Source organism: Dreissena polymorpha, chromosome 1, assembly GCF_020536995.1.
Source record: "Dreissena polymorpha isolate Duluth1 chromosome 1, UMN_Dpol_1.0, whole genome shotgun sequence".
In the NCBI taxonomy this organism is placed as follows: domain Eukaryota; kingdom Metazoa; phylum Mollusca; class Bivalvia; order Myida; family Dreissenidae; genus Dreissena; species Dreissena polymorpha.
In genome coordinates, this window is record NC_068355.1 from 142,106,496 (window position 1) to 142,122,671 (window position 16,176).

General features: G+C 38.1%; 1 protein-coding gene across 9 annotated transcripts in view; it reads right to left on the reverse strand.

Annotated features, from left to right (window-relative positions):
* Window positions 1–1,042: 1,042 nt before the first annotated feature.
* LOC127853214 (serine/threonine-protein phosphatase 6 regulatory ankyrin repeat subunit B-like) overlaps window positions 1,043–16,176 on the reverse strand; it is a 91,697-nt gene continuing 76,563 nt past the window's right edge. For all 9 annotated transcript variants that reach the window (XM_052387558.1, XM_052387538.1, XM_052387528.1 and 6 more), the window contains 2 exons: window positions 6,203–6,327; window positions 1,043–5,677 (listed from right to left, as the gene is read on the reverse strand). In XM_052387558.1, coding sequence (XP_052243518.1) covers window positions 5,500–5,677; window positions 6,203–6,327 — 303 coding nt within the window. In that variant the 3' untranslated portion in view covers window positions 1,043–5,499. The remainder of the gene's footprint in view (window positions 5,678–6,202; window positions 6,328–16,176) is intronic.

The window sequence follows — 16,176 nt, forward strand, 5'->3', positions numbered from 1 at the left end:
AAAGGGACTGCCAACCACGAATGACGAAAAAAATAAAAGTTCTAAAATACCGTATTTTTTACAATTATTAGTTTATATTGATTAAAGTTTCACAACTGGTATAATATGTTACTTGAAAAAACTTAATATTTTCAGTATATTCGTTCATAAAATTTTGCGATGTGAAATCGAAAGTACATCGCGAAAATAGATGACACAACGATATACACACTATAAATAACGCAAGTAGATTGATCATTTTATATATAAAATATGTACAATTCACTACACATGCAAAATTTGCATTCCTGGGTTTACCACGTGATGATGATGATCAATTTACTGGCAGTATTTATAGTTAACTGGTAGTTACCTGGTAGACATACCCAGTAACATTTATTACCGAATATACTGAAAATATGGAAACTTAACAACTTTTTTCAAGTTATGTAATATACCAGTCATGATATTTTAATCAATATAAACTAATAATTGTAAAAAATACGGTATTTTACAACTTTTCTTTTCTATGTCGTCATGGTTGACAGTCCCTTTAAAGAATTGGTAATTAAGTTAAATATTGACTGAAAACAAAAGCTGTGTTTGTGAAACACAATGCCCCCTACTGCGCTTTGAAGCCATATATTTGACCTTTTACCTTGAAGGATGACCTTGACCTTTCACCACTCAAAATGTGCAGCATCTCGAGATACACATGCATGCCAAATATCAAGTTGCTATCTTCAATATTGCAAAAGTTATTACCAAGGTTAACGTTTTGAAACAGACACACGCAATGACAGACAGACAGACCAAAAACAATAAATCCCACTCATTCAATCTGGGGGCATAAAAATCAATTATGTTGTTAAACATTTGAATGAAAAATAGATTGTTAGATTATGGATTATGCATAGGATGTTTAGCTCTCAGGGTAGTGTCTTTTAGTTATAACTTCTAAGAAGATCGTGAACCATGGAACTGGCTTCGTTTATATTCTCTCATTCAAGATCAGAACACAGTTGAAATTAAAAGCAAAGCTTATTTTTTAACAAAACAACAATTGGGGTATATCAAAGTTTATTTTCATATCTGTTTACAAGATCATAAACACAAATATGTTAATTGCACATTGTTAGGACCATTATTTTGTAACATGTACCCGTAGCAATAATCTAATCACTGAAAATATTAAAACAAAATTTAAACATGTTATGCATGCACATCATATTGATTGCCTATAATGGAAAAACATGTAAATTAATATATGTGTAACACATTTAGTAAGTACAGTAACATTAACACACAGTTACAATATCACAAAGGACAATATTATTTATTTAGCAATATTCACTGTACGTATAAATGCTTTTAGTGAAGCACATAACAAGCTTGATTTAACTGACAAAGTAAGCATCTTGATTTATGCCAAATGTGTGGAGGCATGAATATCTAAAACGACAAAGAAAGCAAATATCATAGAGGATAAACAGCAGAATCAGAATGAACATTCTGAACACTGAATATCAATATAATAACAAGTACATATAAATGCAAGACTGCCATTGTGCTAAATATATTGCAACACTGATTACATTTCAGTACTGCTATAGGTATAACTGGGGATCCCTGTTTAAAACAATCTTACAATAAAGAAGGCTTTTACAGTATTAAAAGCGTTACTGGTGAGTATTATAGGACAGCAGTATTTTCTGGATTTATTTATTGTAACCTTTTTACACAAAATTGCTACATTACATGATTGCAGACACTTCTTGTTGTTTTTTAAGTTGACAGTAGCAATTTGTAAAACTGAAAGTAGGTTGTATGAAACGCAAGTATTTTAGTTTTAAAGTTGCAATGTTTACATATTTCTTCTCAGTTAAGTGACTTTAGCGCTGGGATATTAACAATAAGAGTATGCCCAAATGAAGTCATCAAATTAGGTCCGATCTATCTTCTTGAGATTTTTGTTTGTCTCCTTCAGAACAGAAGATCTCAATTGGTTTTAATGCAACCTCATATTTAATCATCAACTGATGTAATAAACACTGTAATAAACATGCATGCATAATTTTATTTATTGATTTTATACATTTAATACTCGACACACTTTATTATAAAATACATCTGATTGGCTAGCTAACAAGTTAATTGATGGGAAACAAGTCAAATTCACAATTATGAATTCTTTTGAGTTTTTTCCCTTGAATAGTTATTAATGGCTGTATTTTAAATACCGAATTTACAATTATTTCCTGTTTATTAATGCCATGAGCCTCATCAGCAACGAATGTTTGATCAAAATCCACTAGGTTAGAGGAATAGAAGAAAACACAATGTTGGGATCCTGTATTCCTTAGAGGAAAAAACGAAAAAGAGCTTTAATTCTGCCAAAACTAATGGTAGCCAAAGTCATGGTATAACTGTAATCTTTACATAAAGCTCTTTCAACTGTGAAAGTTTTAGTAAGATTCATGCTTTAGTTAAAGAGGAGTAAAACACACAAAATGGTATGACTATGTGTTCTTTAGTGGAAAAACATACATTAGGCAAAAAGTCTGCTAAAACGTGTTGCAGTAAAAATTCCTTTCTTTATCATCCTTCACAAATTATGGTAAATAATCTATGAAAGTTTACGTGAGATCCACCTAGTAGTAAAGAAAGAATAGCCAATACAAGCTTTGGGACGTATGGGCGGACTGGTGAACAAGTTGAATTGTTGATGCCTCAAACTTTATGGAGTCATACGAATATATTTGGCCGTCTAACCTGTGTTGTGCTGAAAGTCACAAGAAGTTGCTTAAGACAGGGGACTCCTTAATAAACGAATAGCAAACATTTTCTATCAAATATTCACAGGTATAAAATGAACAAACATGATCATATCTGTCATTTGATTGCACATACACAACTGTAATGAAAATGAACTCAACATAAGACATAAACAATAAATATTTAACAGTACATGAATACAGTTTATAGAATGAAGTTGTATGAACATCATTCTCAACTGAATTACAAAAGTCACAAGTTTGTTGAACACAGACATCATTTTTATTGAGAAAATTCAAAGACTAGATAAGTGTTATTGTCACCATTGAACACCATAAACTGCACTGTTAGTATTAAAATTTAAAATAACATGTATACTATTTTTATAAAACAAAAGTATAAGTTGAACAACACTTTTCAACACATTTTGAAATGTTGTCACATTACTGATCATTTTGTAGGGTAGCAAAAATGTAAGACAATGTTATTTCAACTGTAACCCTATCAAACTTGATATTATTTAATGTATGGCACTACTATTTAAATTGAAAAGAAGAAAATATGACCAGTATTTGAAAAAGAAAGAACATTAAACAACAAAGTCATACAGTAAATCGGGGTAGTACCAATGTTATCTGAAAACAAGAAGAAGTTCAATTGACTTCTGATGGCCTGAACTCATTTGTCTCCAATTTTAACTTAGCTCAAAGTCTCTCAGGAGGAACAAAGTTTAAAAGCTAAACATTAAAAATATGTTGTGCTGTTTTGCTTCAATGCCTACGGTTCTGATTTTTGAATGGTGTAACCTTTTTTTTCTAGTCACTGTCACAGTTTTTAAGTTGAACATGTGTTGAAATGTAAAACTAGAATTTAGTCGCATTAAAGGGGCCTTTTCACAGATTTTGGCATTTATTGAAGTTTGTCATTAAATGCTTAATATTGATAAATGTAAACATTGGATCTAAAAAGCTTCAGTAAAAATCAAGAATAAAATTAAAGAAAGAAAAAAAAGAAACCCTTAACTGGATTCAAACAACTGACCTCTGATAGTAAAAGTCTATCGCCTAAACCACTCGACTATCAGCGCTTATACAATTTGAGATGAATTTTATACTACATATAAGCAATTTTCTTAGCAACACAAAATTTAACGACAACAACAAAACTCTCCAAATTATTCAATCGTTTCGCGTTTCAACGATTTATAATTTTCAGGTTTTTAAATCGTCAAAACATGCATATAATGGATATTTTAGAGCATGGAAAATGTTCAGTATTATTGTTTCCTCTCAAAAATCATAACTACAACAAAAATTTGCGAATCTGAAACATTTTTTTTAATTTTGTCAATTTACCGAAATGTGAAAAGGCCCCTTTAAGACAACACACGTTTGCTTACTGGTATTTGATAAAATCACTAGATAAATTTGTGAACAGCTGTTTCACACTAATTATTGATTTATTTGCTAATTAGTTTCAGTAAAATATGACATGCATTTCTAGGCGGTATGGGAAGACACACAACAGCTACAAACAAGGGACAAAATTGTCACAAAACCAGGTTTTCATTGTGAAAAAAAAATCTGATAAAGGGAGAAAACTCAAACTGAACTTTTGAAATGAACAAACAAAATTAACACACTTAGTAAGTTTGTTTTTTTTAAAAATCTATTTTTAGTTGTGGCAACCTTGACATTGGAGATATTGATGTGATTCTTTCGTGCGACACACCGTCCCATGACGGTGAACAAATGTGCCAAATGATTTTAAAATCCCACAATGAATGACATAGTTATGGCCAGGACAAGCTCATTTATGGCCATTTTTGACCTTTGAACTCAAAGTGTGTCCTTGACCTTGGAGATATCGACGTAATTATTTCGCGCGACACACCGTCCAATGATGGTGAACAAATGTGCCAAATGATTTTAAAATCTGACAATGAACGACAGAGTTATGGCCCGGACAAGCTTGTTCCGCCCGCCCGCCAGCCAGCCAGCCAGCCCGCCCGCATTCGCCAATCTAATAACCAGTTTTTTCCTTCGGAAAACCTGGTTAAAAACTCCAGAGAATTGAACAATTCGCATCTTAGAACAAATTGCTAATACCTTTTAGACAGATATTGTTTGTCTTTAAATAGAACACATTTATAAATTCAATGTCTTGTGTGTTAGTACATACACATTTAAATTTTACATTAATTGAGTTAATTTTGTTAAGAATTGTAATAAATATTAAATGGTCTTATTACTGATAACATACCTTTTGCTAATTAATACTTGGGATTGTTCAATGTGTTTAATTGCCAATTTACTTAATAAAAATATTAATAGCTTGTTAATGGATATGTGTAAAATGTTTACAAATATTTTTAATTTACACACTTAACAAATTTTTGGTTATTGTTTATTTAATATTTTGTAGGTACATGTAGAATGCTGTTCAATCAGCATGAGAAAGCTTAAAATGCACATTTGAATGTAATTACATCATGTCTAACTCAATACTTGTACAATACTAATTCTTAACTTGTCTCTCAACATGTCAAATAAGCTTAATTGCAACTCCAGGGTGTCATTATCTGCAAGTTCAGGAGATTTCCACCGTTTCCTATACATAATACTGAGTCACAGGTAGTACTAGTACTGAACACAAGTATTCACTAACTGCACCAAACTCAAAGCTGTTCTTTTTCTAGCATTTGAGCTACCATAAAATATTTTGAGCATACACATTGCCTAGTTCTCAAACTCTACCAGAAGGGGCAGTTTTCATAGACTGCTCTATTTTCATTGATTGGAAGATGTCGTCAATTTTTCCAAAGTTAATTGTAGAGCCGCCACCAGTGCTTGGGATGGAATGGAGTGACTCAGTTAGATTGGTCTCTGTGAGATTGGTCAACGTGTCTTGTCTGTCACGGGTGCTGCAATGTAGTGACATTTCAGTGACTACAACTATAAATTGTTATATCTTTCTTTGTATTTTTTTCTGTGTACAATAAGTTTTCAAAATGAAGAATAAACAGATGTAAGTTAATGAGAATAATGGTATTTTATTGCATTCCATTAGAAAATTATTTAAGCAAGTTAAACTAAAGCATGTTCAATTAAATATGAAACTTATGCCTTATGCACTGAAAAAAACTGCAGAAGTACTATGAATAGCTAAATAACAACGAAACTTTTAATTGCAGAACAAGTATATCTTAAATAATCTGTGATGACCTTCTGACTTGCTCCCCCTTGGGATTCCAATGAAATTTAAACGACAAGTAGTTGTATTCAGACAAAATTCAATGTCAACTTCAATTTTTCATTGTGAAACTCAATGCGTTACACTTCAAATACAAAAAAGAAAACCCCTGAAGACCACAGAAAAAGAATAGACTCAATAGAGCTTTGTTTGTCCCTGACTACTACTAGATAAGCTCTAAAGACACACTACCTACCCATTATCTGAACACATTTTCTCCTTTGCCTTTAGGATCATCTCGAGTATTGCCGTGTTCTCGGTAAACTCCTCTGGCAGCTTGCCTTTCAGTGTGACCAGGCCCAGATCTACACCCTCCACACCCTACAACATACACACAATGGTTAACTCCTCTGGCAGCTTGCCGTTCAGTGTTACCAGGCCCAGATCTATACCCTCCACACTCTACAACATACAAACAATGGTAAAATGGTAAACTCCTCTGGCATCTGTCCGTTCAGTGTTACCGAGCCCAGATCTATACCCTCCACATTCTACATCATACACACAATGGTAAACTCATCTGGCAGCTAGCTGTTCAGTGTTACCAAGCATTTATCTTCACCCTCCACCCTCTACAACATACACACAATGGTAAACTCCTCTGGCAGCTGGCCCTTAAGTGTTGTCAAGCCCTGATCTACACCCTCCACACTCTACAACATACACACAATGGTAAACTCCTCTGGCAGCTGGCCGTTCAGTGTTACCAGGCCCAGATCTACACCCTCCACACTCTACTACATACACACAATGGTCAACTCCTCTGGCAGCTGGCCGTTCAGTTTTACCAGGCCCAGATCTAAAACCTCCACACTCTACAACATACACACAATGGTTAACTCCTCTGGCAGCTGGCCATTCAGTGTTACCAGGCCCAAATCTACACCCTCCACATTCTACAACATACACACAGTGGTAAACTTCGAACAGCTGCCCGTTCAGTGTTACCAAGCATTGATCTACCATCCACACTCTACAACATACACACAATTGTAAACTCCTCTTGCAGCTGGCCGTACAGTTTTACCAGGCCTAGATCTACCTTTCCACACTCTACAACATACACACAATGGTAAACTTCTCAGGCAGCTGGCTGTTCAGTGTTACCACGCCCATATCTACACCCTTCCACACTCTACAACATACACACAATGGTATACTCCTCTGGCAACTGGCCGTTCAGTGTTACGAAGCCCAGATCTACACCCTCCACACTCTACAACATACACACAATGGTAAACTCCGTCTGGAAGCTGGCCGTTCAGTGTGATTAGGCCCAGATCTATACCCTCCACACCCTACAACATACACACAATGGTAAACTCCTCTTGCAGCTGGCCGTACAGTTTTACTAGGCCTAGATCTACCCTTCCACACTCTACAACATACACACAATGGTAAACTCCTCTGGCAGCTGACTGTTCAGTGTTACCAGGCCCAGATCTACCCCTTCCACACTTTAAAACATACACACAATGGTAAACTCCTCTTGCAGCTGGCCGTACAGTTTTACCAGGCCTAGATCTAAACCCTCTACAACATAAACACAATGGAAAACTCCTCTTGCAGCTGGCCATTCAATGTTACCAGGCCCAGATCTACCCTTTCCACACTCTACCACAATACACACAATGGTGAACTCCTCTGGCAGCTGGCTGTTCAATGTTACCAGGCCCAGATCTACACCTTCCACACTCTACAACACACACACACACAATGGTAAACTTCTCTGGCAGCTGGCCGTTCAGTGTAACCAGGCCCAGATCTACACCCTCCACACTCTACAACATACACACAATGGTAAACTCCTCTTGAAGCTGGCCATTCAGTGTGACCAGGCCCAGATCTACACCCTCCACACTCTACAACATACACACAATGGTAAACTCCTCTGGTAGCTGGTTGTTCAGTGTGACCAGGCCCAGATCTACACCCTCTGCACTCTACAACATACACACAATGGTAAACTCCTCTGGCAGCTGGCTGTTCAGTGTTTCAAGCCCTGATCTACACCCTCCACAACATACACACAATGGTAAACTCTTCTGGCAGCTGGCTGTTCAGTGTTACCAGGCCCAGGTCTACACCCTCCACACTCTACAACATACACACAATGGTGAACTCTTCTGGCAGCTGGCCGTTCAGTGTAACCAGGCCCAGATCTACACACTCTACACTCTACAACATATACACAATGGTAAAATCCTCTGGCAGCTGGCTGTTCGATTAACCCAGGCCCAGATCTACACCCTCCACACTCTACAACACACACACACAATGGTAAACTCCTCTGGCAGCTGGCTGATCAGTGTTACCAAGCCCAGATCTACACCCTCCCCACACTCTTAAACATACACACAATGGTAAACTACTCTGGCAGCTAGCTGTTCTGTGTAACCAGGCCGAGATGTTTACCCTCAAAACTCTACAACATACACACAATGGTAAACTCCTGTGGCAGCTGGCTGTTCTGTGTTACCGGGCCCAGATCTACACCCTCAACACTCTACAACATACAAACAATGGTAAACTCTTGTGGCAGCTAGCTGTTCTGTGTAACCAGGCCTAGATCTACCCTTCCACACTCTACAACATGCACACTGGGGTGAACTCCTCTGACAGCTGACTGTTCAATGTTACCAGGCCCAGATCTACACCCTCCACACTCGACAACATACACATACTGGTAAAATCCTCTGACAGCTGGCTGTTCAGTGTTACCAAGCCCTGATCTACACCCTACACACTCTACAACATACACACAATGGTAAACTCCTCTGGCAGCTGGTTCTTCAGTGTTTCCAAACCCTGATTTAAACCCTCCACACTGTACAACATACACACAATGGTAAACTCCTCTGAGAGCTGGCCGTTTTGTGTAACTAAGCCCTTATCTACACCCTACACACTCTTAAACATACACACAATGGCAAACTCCTCTGGCAGCTGGCCGTTCTGTGTTACTAAGCCCTTATCTACACCCTACACACTATACAACATACACACAATGGTAAACTCCTCTGGCAGCTGGCTGTTCAGTGTTTCCAAACCCTGATCTAAACCCTCCACACTCTACAACATACACACAATGGTAAACTCCTCTGGCAGCTGGCCGTTTTGTGTTACTAAGCCCTTATCTACACACTCTAAAACATACACACAATGGAAACCTCCTCTGGCAGCTGGTCGTTCTGTGTTACTAAGCCCTTATCTACATCCTCCACACTATACAACATACACACAATGGTAAACTCCTCTGGCAGCTGGCTGTTCAGTGTTTCCAAACCCTGATCTAAATCCTCCTCACTCTACAACATACACACAATGGTAAACTCCTCTGGCAGCTGGCCCTTCTGTGTTACTAAGCCCTTATCTACATCCTACACACTCTACAACATACACACAATGGCAAACTCCTCTGGCAGCTGGCTGTTCAGTGTAACCAGGCCCAGATCTACACCCTCCACACTCTACAATATACACACAATGGTAAACTCCTCTGGCAGCTGGCTGTTCGGTGTTACCAGGCCCAGATCTACACCCTCCACACTCTACAACGTACGAACAATGGTAAACTCCTCTGACAGCTGGCTGCTCAGTGTTACTAAGCTTAGATCTATACCCTACCCACACTCTACAACATACACACAATGGTAAAATCCTCTGGCAGCTGGCTGTTCAGTTTAACCAGGCCCAGATCTACACCCTCCACACTCTACACCATACACACATTGGTAAACTCTTCTGGCTGCTGACTGTTCAGTGTTACCAGGTCCAGATCTACACCCTCCACACTCTACAACATATACACAATGGTGAACTCCTCTGGCAGCTGGCCGTTCGATGTTACCAGGCCCAGATCTACATCCTCCACACTCTACAACATCCACACAATGGTAAACTCCTCTGGCAGTAGGCTGTTCAGTGTTACCAAGCTCAGATCAACACCAACCCCACACTCTACAACATACACACAATGGTAAACTCCTCTGGCAGCTGGCTGATCAGTGTTACCAAGCCCAGATCTAACCCCTCCACACTCTACAACACACACAATGGTAAACTCCTCTGGCAGTAGGCTGTTCAGTGTTACCAAGCTCAGATCAACACCAACCCCACACTCTACAACATACACACAATGGTAAACTCCTCTGGCAGCTGGCTGATCAGTGTTACCAAGCCCAGATCTAACCCCTCCACACTCTACAACACACACAATGGTAAACTTCTCTGGCAGTAGGCTGTTCAGTGTTACCAAGCTCAGATCTACACCCTCCCCACACTCTACAACATACACAATGGTAAACTCCTCTGGCAGCTGGCTGTTCAGTTTTACCAGGCCCTGATCTACACCCTCCACACCATACAAACAATGGTAAACTCCTCTGACAGCTGGCTGTTCAGTGCTACCAAGCTCAGATCTACACCCTCCCCACACTCTACAACATACACACAATGGTAAACTCCTCTGGCAGCTGGCTGTTCAGTTTTACCAGGCCCAGATCTACACCCTCCACACAAGGGTAAACTCTTCTGGCTGATGGCTGTTCAGTGCTACCAAGCTCAGATCTACACCCTCCACACTCTACAACATACACACAATGGTGAACTCCTCTGGCAACTGGCCGTTCAGTGTTACCAGGCCCAGATCTACACCCTCCACACTCTACAATATACACACTACTTGTGAATCTCATGTAGAAATTTAAAACCTACAATCTAAACATAATAATATCAGACCAATTTCATCCACATCCTTGGTGTTATGTTAAAAAAATCAAGTCTATCTCAGTCAAGTTTCTGTATAAACCGTTTTATCCCATTTTCAACGCGACATTGACAGTTTAACACCTTATGGAATATACTAGCCTGTATTCAACCTTGTGGGATATACCCGTCGCGTGCACAGACTACTTTTTACTTTACCACTGAATGATTTTTCATAAGAAATAAAGTCGAGAAAACTTTAGCTTCAAAATTATACGACCTTCAAACCTTTAAATCTAGTTATATGACATAATTTTTCGCCATCCGTATACTTTTTTCACATGTACATGTAGAGCGATGTCGGCAGTCCCCGGATACGTTAAAGATTATTTTCGATTGTTTTCTTAATATCCCATAGTGCCGAACGATTTTGAGCTGGTTACCTAAACCAGCCGTTTATCATCCATTTCGTCTATATTGCTTAGCGTAACTCGTATTAAAATGTAAAGTATGCTAGGAACCATCAAGTAACTATTGTCTGGTAAGTTCGGATACCATCTGGTCTTTCGGATACCTATAAGGTTTTTAAAATTAACGATACAAAACACAGACAAATCTTTAGTTAAACATAGGGTTATCAAATTGTATTCACTTCTTTCTTGAGACTGTCCATTATACAAAAATACAAATAGTTTTACTGACAATATTCACTCGTATGAAAATATTGTAAACTAGCTTAATCTTTTATGAAATTATTTCATGTTAAAAATTTTAATTTCAGTCACGTAACACTTTACTTATGTCAAATAACCTACGCTTTTTACACCATTGTTCAAGTTAACATTATTGCAATCAACAGGAACAAGAACTCAACAGCAACACATCATTCAAATACTAGTAATCAGTCAATCATGTGATCATACTTAACAAGAGGGCATAGATGGCCCTAGTTCCCTCACCTAGGAGGAGTCGGTTCATTCAATCTTTACCAAATGTCAAACTTGACCTAGATATTGTCCATACAAACATCCTGGCCAAGTTTCATCATTATTTCATCTGCGAGTCATGATCAATGTACCTATGAAGTTTCATGATCCTAGGCGTAAGCATTCTTGAGTTATCATCCGGAAACCATTTTTCTAAGTTGAGTCACCGTGACCTTGACAGCCATTGTGTGAATACGTTTTTTGGCACTGTGACCTTGGCCTTTGACCTAGTGACCTGATAATCAATAGGGGTCATCTGCGAGTCATGATCAATATACCTATGAAGTTTCATGAACCTAGGCATAAGCGTGCTTGAGTTATCATCCAGAAACCATTTTACTATTTCAGGTCACCGTGACCTTGACCTTTGACCTAGTGACCTGAAAATCCATAGGGATCATCTTCGAGTCATGATCCATGTATCTATGAAGTTTCATGATCCTGGGCCTACGCGTTCTTGAGTTATCATTCGGAAACCATTTTACTATTTTGGGTCATCGTGACCTTGACCTTTGACCTAGTGACCTGAAAATCAATAGGTGTCATCTACGAGTTATGATCAATGTACCTTTGAAGTTTCATGATCCTAGGCCTAAGCGTTCTTGAGTTATCATCCGGAAACCATTTTACTATTTTGGGTCATTGTGACCTTGACCTTTGACCTAGTGACCTGAAAATCAATAGGGGTTATCTGCGAGTCATGATCAATGTACCTATGAAGTTTCATGATCCTAGGCATAAGCGTTCTTGAGTTATCATCCAGAAACCATTTTACTATTTCAGGTCACTGTGACCTTGACATTTGACCTAGTGACCTGAAAATCAATAGGGGTCATCTTCGAGTCATGATCACTGTACCTATGAAGTTTCATGATCCTAGGCATAAGCGTTCTTGAGTTATCATCTGGAAACCATTTTACTATTTCGGGTCACTGTGACCTTGACCTTTGACCTAGTGGCCTGAAAATCAATAGGGGTCATCTCTGAGTCATGATCAATGTGCCTATGAAGTTTCATGATCCTAGGCCTAAGCGTTCTTGAGTTATCATCCAGAAACCATTTTACTATTTCGGGTCATCGTGACCTTGACCTTTGACCTAGTGACCTGAAAATCAATAGGGGTTATCTGCGAGTCATGATCAATGTATCTATGAAGTTTCATGATCCTAGAAATGAGCGTTCTTGAGTTATCATTCGGAAACCATTTTACTGCTTTGGGTCACCGTGACCTTGACCTTTGACCTAGTGACCTGAAAATCAATAGGGGTCATCTGCGAGTCATGATCAATGTATCTATGAAGTTTCATGATCCTAGGCATAAGTGTTCTTGAGTTATCATCCGGAAACCATTTTACTATTTCGGGTCATTGTGACCTTGACCTTTGACCCAGTGACCTGAAAATCAATAGGGGTCATCTGCGAGTCATGATCAATGTACCTATGAAGTTTCATGATCCTTGGCATAAGCGCTCTTGAGTTATCAACCGGAAACCATCTGGTGGACGGACGGACCGACATGAGCAAAACAATATACCCCCTCTTCTTCGAAAGGGGGGGGGGGGGGGCATAATGAGAAAACTGCCCCCCTCCCAGCAGCCATGTTATTCAACTGACTGGAACCATTTTTAAACTCAACTCTTGTATCAAGGAAACAAATGTTCTGAGCAAATTTCATGAAAATTGGACCAAAAATGGGACTTCTACTGTGTATACATGTTTTCACTATATACATATAGAGAAAAATGCCCCGCCCACTGGCGGCCATGTTTTTTCACCGATCCTGACCATTTTCAAACGCGTCCGAGATATCAGTAAAACCAATGTTTTGACCCATTTCATGATGATTGGGCAAAAATTGTGACTTCTAGAGTGTTTACAAGGTTTCTCTATAGCCAAATAAGGAAAACTGCCCCGCCCACTGGCTGCCATGTTTTTCATTGGATCGGAACCACTTTTGAACTCAACCAAGATATCATTAAGACAAACATTTTAACAAAATTACATGAAGATTGGGCATGAAATGTGACTTCTACAGTGTTTACAATTTTTTTCTTTTTTTTGACCTAGTGACCTAGTTTTTGACCCGGCACAACCCAGTTTCGAGCTCAGCCGAGATTTCATTGGGACAAAGCTTCTGACCAAGTTTCATGAAGATGGGATAAGAAATGTGGCCTCTAGAGTGTTTACGAGCAAATGATAAAGGACGGACGGATGGACGGACGGATGGACGGACAAAGACCGGTCACAAAAGCTCACCTGAGCAATCAGGTGAGCTAAAAAGCATCATTATTTCTTATAATTGTGTCTGATGCTTCAAACATGTTGTCAATCACACATTGGACAAACAAACTCCATTTTTGCTTTTTCTTTCTCGTCCCACAACCTATATTCCGGCCTGTTGGCACACATATAATGCCAATGTGTTTGACAATTTTCACACTTAACCCATCTAGACGGGTGTTGAGCACCCCGGTTACATGTACATACAGGGCACATCTCAATTTTGTCAACAGTCCTTATCAGTTCATATTTAGTCCGTCCATAACCGATACGTGACATTTGTGTCAGCCACTTGAATATCCTCTTCTCCTAAGCAGCTGTGAGTACTGTATGTGGCCCCATAGTGCATGCGATGCTGGAGTGACCCTTAACCTTGTCAAATATTGTTGACCTTGGTATTTTGTAGAGCCTGGATGCCTTTAAGAAGCCCATAGAATTACTTTTCACTGCTCTAACTGCGTTTTCCAGGGCAGTCTTGGCATACTTTAGTGGACGACTAATCCTAAATCCTAAAGTAAAATACCGTCTTAATAATTTACCAAATACATAGCAACAGGGTCAGGAAACACACCAGGCTGATAGAATTATCTTAATATTTGACTTTTTTGTTGTTTTTTTTTATAAAAAGTATACATTGACAAGATTTCCTTATTTCAAAACCATTTATATTGACATATGGTCAATAGAATATCAATTGCTAATGTGAGTACAAGTTTTTACATACATTTGTATGAAGTTTCAGTCTAAAAAAAGGGTATCCACAAGAGCCGACTATTGAATTTTATATCGGCTCTTTTGGATACCTCCGTAATACCCATATTAATCGCGTGACGTCACATTTATACTTGTCACTTATGACTTTAACCTCTTTACATAACATAATTCACTTGTACGCTGTCAAGCTTTAATCTAAACAAAAGTATTCGAAAATAATGTCATCAAGGTTGCTTAGCATACCCAGTAAGAACGTGAAAGAAAACTCTTACCTTCAGAACAAGTGATTGTTTTTCTAGTTATTCAAAATATCCGCGCCTTGAAACTTTGCAAAACCGGAAAAGAAAAATCACGCTTTCTGCTCATGCATAGATAATGACTTTCGAGAGGTTAAATGTGAACTTATTTCTGATTGGCTAAAAGTATCCGGACTTAGACCCTATTCGGAGTAGCCCGACGCCGCTCTACTGTATATCGACATATTTGAATTGTAGATTTATCACATTTTCCTTATTTCATGTAGAGTCTAATGTGCATTGTTTATAATCCATGCATATACTTTTGACATTTAAGAATGTACAACAAGCCATACAAATATCGCACAGTTCATAAATAATCTGCAATATTTGCTTTCCAATTTATTTCACATTAGGCATAGAGCTGTGTGAAGTATAAGATGGTTAAAATAGCACCACACTGGAATTCGGAACGTCCCATTTTGTACACGGGTATTATCCACTCATTTATTTGTTGTGTAATGGAATGTTTTCCATTCTTTGTGTATTTATATATTAAATTATTTTGTTGTACAATAAGGGCATTTACCATAGACAAATAAAACATTGTGCAAGTTTAAACATAATTATGTTTGTATGCAGAAATCTGCAAATGCAACCAAGTTTACCAACGGCTATTATTTGATAAACTGCTTCGGTTCATTTTAACAGCAGTAATGTACATAGAGTACATGACGCAGCGTGTGACGAAGAAGAAAGTTTATTGAGTTCGTAAACTCATTTGAATATAGTGATAGGATGGCATAAGGGTCTTTATTTAACTATGCTAAAATAATTATTAAAGACCCTAGATGCAAAATCATAAATTATTGAGTTAAATGGATTATTAGATGGATTTTAAAGGATAATTAAAGGTAAGATACTAGTTCGAACGTGTTTTGGTTTTTGTTTGTACTTTTGTTGTGCCCTGTTCTGGGGGAAATGATTTTAACATGGGCGCCATTGATGCATCGGATCACACACAGCATACCCATAACATTATATAACAAGGGACAAAATTGTCACAAAACCAGGTTTTCATTGTGAAAAAAAAATCTGATAAAGGGAGAAAACTCAAACTGAACTTTTGAAATGAACAAACAAAATAAACCCCCTTTGTAAGTTTTTTTTTTTTTAAATCTATTTTTAGTCGTGGCGACCTTGACATTGGAGATATTGACGTGATTCTTTCGTGTGACACACCGTCC